Below are 6663 nucleotides of genomic sequence, written 5' to 3' on the forward strand. Positions count from 1 at the left end.
GATGATGATGATGATGGGTTTAAGGATGAAGACGACGATGGCAATTTTAAACGTAATAATAATGGTAGAAAGAAAAATAGGAGGAAAACTGGTTCGAACAAGAATGGGCGTCGTCGCCACCGACGCAGGAATCAAAGGATTAGAAATTTAGGTGGCGGCAAAATTCGTCGGAAAAGCAGACGAGAACATCTCACGTCTAAACGGCGACATTTTTATTCACAGATCAATCACAAATTGAAACCTCGCAAAAACAAAAGCAGACTTTCAGCAGATGCCCGCAAAAAGTCCCCCTATCTTAGATCGGGTCTTGTTCGTGGCAAGAGAGACGTCGGCAAATTGAACAAACGAAACCAAACTAGAAAAACTGGTCCTTATATCAAAGTAACCATTTCAGTCAAACATCGAGGGCGACAGTTACAGCGTCACAAACGAACTGGTCGTGCAGCTGAAATGTCAGCCAATTGGCAGTGTGAAATGGAGACCGACTGGAAACGAATGGACGATGGATATTTTCCGCCATATTTACAAACTGGAAAGTGTAAATCAAAGTCTTGCTTCTTTGATTTCTACAGATGTATTCCCAAAAGATATACGATAAAAGTTCTCAAAAGAGATCCCTTCCGCTGTAACCCAATCCCCACGTTCGGACAAAACACCACTTACGAAGAAAAATGGATATTTGACAAATATCACGTGACTGTTTGTTGCCAATGTGGTAAAGCGAGACTGAGGACATCGAGACGCCGTCAAAGCAATCGGCGGTCAAGACCACGTTGATGTAACGTCTGTTTTATTACTACTTTCTATTATTTTGCAACATTTATTAAAATGTAATGTTGCCCCGGGTTTTTTTATTAATTTAAAAAATATATATATACCAAAAAGCAAGCATACCAAATTTAAATAATTTAAAGAAAACAAGGATATGTGTGTGTGTATGTGTGTGTCTGTATATAAACACTGTGTGAATGGAAATAGATACATATATGTATGTATGTATGTATGTATATTTGTGACAGAAACGGATTGACAGTTGTATAGCGACAAGGGGGATAAGGGCGAGAGAAAAGCTTTGAATGTGATGCAAGTGAAACGGAATTGGGCAGAAGACGGTTTGTGATTGTACATAAGCGTCGTGCCTAGAAACGTTACATTTGAGTTATTCTTCTTGACATTGGAGAAGAAAACAGGGGACTTAGATCGCAACACAACACTCACAAATGCGGCGCGCGATGGCACACATTTATGCGTGTGTGTACGCATGCATATATGCGTGTACATATGTGTCTATTTCTGTTTGTTTGCAATTACACTTTTATATTTAAATACATACAGATGCGTACATATGTATGCATGTGTGTACACAAATGTGTTAATATATATATTATGTATATATAATGTATGTATGTATATATACACGCACCGTTAGACTTATAAATATGTGAACTGTAGTGTTTTTCTTTTTAATTGCGTATATGTGACCAAGTGTTTGTACGTATGTGTGTGTGTGTGTATGCAATATATTTATAATGTATTTATACTTAAATGTAATGACTGAAAATGGTGTAAAATAAAAAGCGTGGCTCGAGAAATATTAACGAAACATAACAGCAAAACAACTAGCATGACCGGAAGACAGTAACCAGGGTAATACACCAGACTGAGAGCCTCGTAAAATACACCAATATATATATATATATATATATATATATATATATATGTATATAGTTGTGGCTATGATAAGCCAGACGACAGCAGTCACAGTGTGTGTGTGATCATGACGGCGGTTCGAGATTTCGCTTGTTGATTTCTTAACGCCAAATGTCTCCCAATAAAGACAACAATACCTTTTGACATTGTCAAGAGACTTGCTTTGAAACACAGACATATAGCGCCACAATTATCATGTTATATTTTACCTTATTATAGTAGTTACCGACACACATATGTCTGCATATATATTTACGTATATATGTATATATATGTATGTATATGTATGTATAGAACATACATACATCGACACCTAAGTACAGTTATGTGTTTGTGTGAGAGCGAGAGAAAGAATGAGATTCTGTGTGTACGTCTGTATTTATGTATGTATGAATGTATGTATTTATATATATGAATGTTTATATAGGAATATAGGCCGTTGGATGGATTGAAGATAATTAATGGAGTGTATATAAATATATGTGCCTGGAGTGTGTGTGTGTGTGTGTATATATATATATATATATATATATATATATATATATATATATATATGTGTGTGTGTGTGTGTGTGTAGATTCATTGTTTGTCTGCGCATGTAATAGCATTTCTGTGTACTTACGTATAATCATGTAAATAGATAAGAATGTATGCGTGAAAAGAGGTGGCAGATTGCTAAATGAAAGGAAACACATTTAAGACATACGTTACCACATAAAAATGAAATACAAAATATACAATACAAAATAACATGTTTATAACGGAGTTGTAGTTGACTCCCATTTGTGATAAAAAAAAAATGCCGTAATTATTAATAATAGCAGACTTCAAGATACGTACATATGTATATACGATGTATGTACGCAATTCTTTTTAAAGAAAAGAAACGAGCAAATATATATATATAAAAAAAGACGTATACGAATGTCAAAGAAAAAAAAAGACGATAATGAACATATATACACACAATTTGTGGATTAACAAGGCAAGCAATGGTTTCATGTGGAAAACGTCTCCACAGTTGTTCAGGCTTACGACGTTCGATACTAGCGTGTATATATATATATATATATATATATATATATATATATGAGAGACAAAGAATAAAATATGAAACAACGTATGACTTATTTTGAGAATTATATATGAAAGAAAATGCGTTTCAATATCCTAAAGTGGAACGAACAATTTGTGACTCCCTTTGTGAAGGACAATTTTGTGGATCCAACGAAGATCTGAGAACAATGATAAACATGTGTGTGTAAGTGTATATATATATATATATATATATATATATATATATAATATAATGCATATACACTCACCACACATACAAATAAAATTTTGTGAAAAGATAATATGGATGCAAATAACTTTTTAAACGAGTTTCGAAGAAACTACGAACTAATTAAAATATTTATACGAATACTGAACTTTTTAATTTCACATTTAAAAAAAAAAAAACGAGGGGAAAAATCAAAATTATCAAAACCCAAATATTTAATCAAATCCTGTTTTGTTATTAGTTATCCACCACCACCACCCACTTTTTAATGTTGAATTTATTTATTTTTTTAATTGTTTAGATGAAAAATTAAACACAACCAAAATGGCGTTCGAGAAACACCAAATATAGAGCGACCCGGAATTTAGTACTTAATTGGTATCTGATTTCTGATTGGTATCTAATTTCTGTGACAAAAACCCACTTGAATTATAGCTTAAAAAAAAAAATGTGTGGAACACCAGCTGGTTCCATCAACATCCTTCTCTACTTTTAGTGAGAGTCGATTAAAATAAATATCAGTTATGTATTGTAATTTGTGTCATTGGCTATACCCTCTCTACTCTTTTAGATACATTATAGTCGTTGAACCTGTGTACGAAACAGCAAAGAAATGACCGATGGAGACGAGCTGCGACGTTTTGAATGACACAGAACTAAATGATATTTGGTTTAAAACCTGGCTGAATCCCCATCGCTAATCAATAATACACAACCTCGGTTCAACCTCCTGAATAATATATATATAACTTCTTGCTTTTGCGACGAAACGGAAAAAGTTGAGCTTTCTTTTTCTTTAAATTTCGTGATTTCTGGGTTTGGAAGTGAAACTACATCCTTTCCGAGTAAACTGTGCACTTCTCATCCAATACACAATGGTTAAGGAGAGCATTTATAAAATTTATATATATATATATATATATATATATATATATATACACCAGTAATATTGCAAGGGAAGAGAGCGATAGGGGTTCGATTCAAATGTTGTGTAAACATATACCCCTCCCTACTCAATGTTTCCGTAGACAAAAGCAAAAAAAAAAAAAAAAAAAAAATTAAATTGAAATTATATGTATTAAAAAAAAATATACATAAAAAAATTCAAACCTTTCCTCTAAAAAAAAAAAAAAAAACGACAATGCCGGCGAAGAAACCTTTTAAGATACCCCCTCCCCCTTAACACACAATCACTTCCTTCACAAATGACAAAAAAAATTAATAATAATAAGCTGCAGTCCCCTACCTATCCCAGCAAACACTTGACGAAGATATAATCTTATTAGTTATTTCTTATGTTACGTTTTGTTTTTTAACGTTCTGCGTTGCATCTTTGTCTGTGTAAAGTTGGTTTTTCGAAATATATATATATATATATATATAGTAGAGATCCAATGATCAGAATTACATAATAAACTCATACATGCAATAACTATTTTCGTTGGCTTCTAGTTATTTCTACACTTTTGCTTTTTGCTGTTGTTTTTTTCCTTCATTCAAAATTATCTACAGAAGTGACTTCATGCAAAGAATATATTTGCAAATTCATGTGTGTCTGTTTGTATATAAAAGGTGTATGAATGTATGTGTGTGTATATATATATATATCGTTTTGTTGTCTGTAAAAAAAAAAAGTCCGCTTTTGTGCTTTATGTTCCCGTTCCTTTTCTGACGTCCTGTACCCGGATTTGCATCTATATACACATGTAGATGTAGGTATGTACATATATGTATACATACATATGCTCATATATCATTTGTGTGTGTGTGTGTGTGTGTGTATATATATATATATATATATCGTTTAGGCGGCGAACTGGCAGAAACGTTAGCACACCGGGCGAAATGCTTAGCGGTATTTCGCCCGTCACTACGTTCTGAGGTCAACTTTGCCTTTCTTCCTTTCGGAGTCGATGAATTAAGTACCAGTTGCGTACTGGGGTCGATTTAATCGACTGGCCGCCTTCCCAAAAATTTCGGACCTTGTGCCTAGAGTAGAAAAGAATATATATATATATATATATATATATATATATATATATATATATATCGTTTTTAACGGTGCCACTCGAAGGAGATAAAGCTATAAAAAGTAATAAGGTGTGTTTATGTGTTTATAAAGCTATAAAAAGCAAAGCTATAAAAAGTAATATGTTTATAAGGATAGCAAGGAAAGTCGATCTGGGAAGAATTTGAACTCGGAACCTAAAGACAGACGAAATACCGTTAAGCATTCTGCCCGGCTAGCTAACGATTCTGCCAGCTTGTTGGTTTAAAATAAATCGATATTAAATTTATTTAAACAATTAAATGAAATACCCGTCCTTGAGAGAGAGCACGTGACCTCGTGGTTGATGGGGATTGGTCTCGCGATCGTAAGATCATGGTTTCGATTCCTGAACCTTGCGATGAGTTTTGTTCATGAGCAAAACGTTGCTCTCTCTCAACTCCACTCAGGTAGTAGAGTAACATAAGTAATAAAAGGAAGCAGCGACAGGTGTCGGCAATCCGGCAATGGATGGTGGACCAGCCTAAATAAACAAACAGAGGGGAACTTCTGGGATAACGAGTGGCCATAGGCTTACCCTGATGTTCGGCGTTACTTATTGTTAGTATAAATGGTACAAGTTTATTCAATATACTCATGTTCACACGTGGTTGTGGTAAGAAGCTTGCCTCCGGGTTCAGTCCCTATGCGTGGCACCTTGGGCACGTGTCTTCTACTATTGCTTCGGGCTGACCCAAGCCTTGTAGGTGGATTCGTACACAGAAGCTGGAAGAAGCCCGTCGTATGTATACATATGTGTGTGTGTGTGTGTGTGTGTGTGTGTGTGTGTGTGTGTGTGTGTGTGTGTGTGTGTGTGTGTGTGTGTACATATATATATACACATACATGTGTGCATGTATGTATGTATGTATACATATATGTGTATGTGTGAGTATGTATGTGTCTTTGAGAGTCTGTCCCCCCCCCCAATCACCGCTTGACAAGCGGTGTTGGTGTGTTTATGTCCCCGTAACTTACCGGTTTTGCAAAAAAGAGATCCTATAGATTAAGTACTGGGCTTTAAAAAAATAAGTCCCGAGGTAGATTTGTTCGACTAAAGACCTTCAAGGTGTTGCTCCCTCATGGCCACAGCCAAATGACTGAATCGAGTAAGAGAATGAAAGACAAGACATGCAAGATACTTGTCTGCGCAAAGTAGTTGTAGACTAGTCTGGTAACCAAGGCAATATGCATTCCCTGCTCGCAAATTAGTGCGGCTAAGAAGTTTTTGACCATCAGTATACGGGATATATTTTTTGAATGTTTTCTCTTATAAACGGAGTTCAGACTTATCGTATTATGGTCAACTCGGCGCCTGGGGCACGTGCCCCCTTGCCCTTCCCCTTAATTACATCTATACCTACAAATCAAAATATACCGTTGTGGATCACGAAGAAACACTTGTTAAAGTCATCTCTACAGATTTTCCATAGAAATTATAACCAGCTCTGATCTTGTTACAACGTTTCGTATCCGAGACGTTTGTTGTAAGCAACAATGAGATCAGAAATGAAAAATGGTTAATGGACGTATATGCCATATTTTAGGAGTTTTTACTCCTTGTTCAGTGCCCATCAGCTACGAACGAGAAAAAGTAGTTCCTTACCTTAATCAACCACGA

General features: G+C 35.0%; 1 protein-coding gene across 1 annotated transcript; it reads left to right on the forward strand.

Moving 5' to 3' along the window:
- Positions 1-6: 6 nt before the first annotated feature.
- Positions 7-4428, forward strand: LOC149131294 (uncharacterized; the record flags this gene model as incomplete). Its single annotated transcript, XM_089340061.1, has 1 exon — positions 7-4428. A coding segment is annotated over one exon (771 nt), but the record flags the coding sequence as incomplete, so codon positions are not given.
- Positions 4429-6663: the final 2235 nt, after the last annotated feature.

The sequence above is a fragment of the Octopus bimaculoides genome, chromosome 23 (genome assembly GCF_046866305.1).
Source record: "Octopus bimaculoides isolate indiv1 chromosome 23, ASM4686630v1, whole genome shotgun sequence".
Classification (NCBI taxonomy): domain Eukaryota; kingdom Metazoa; phylum Mollusca; class Cephalopoda; order Octopoda; family Octopodidae; genus Octopus; species Octopus bimaculoides.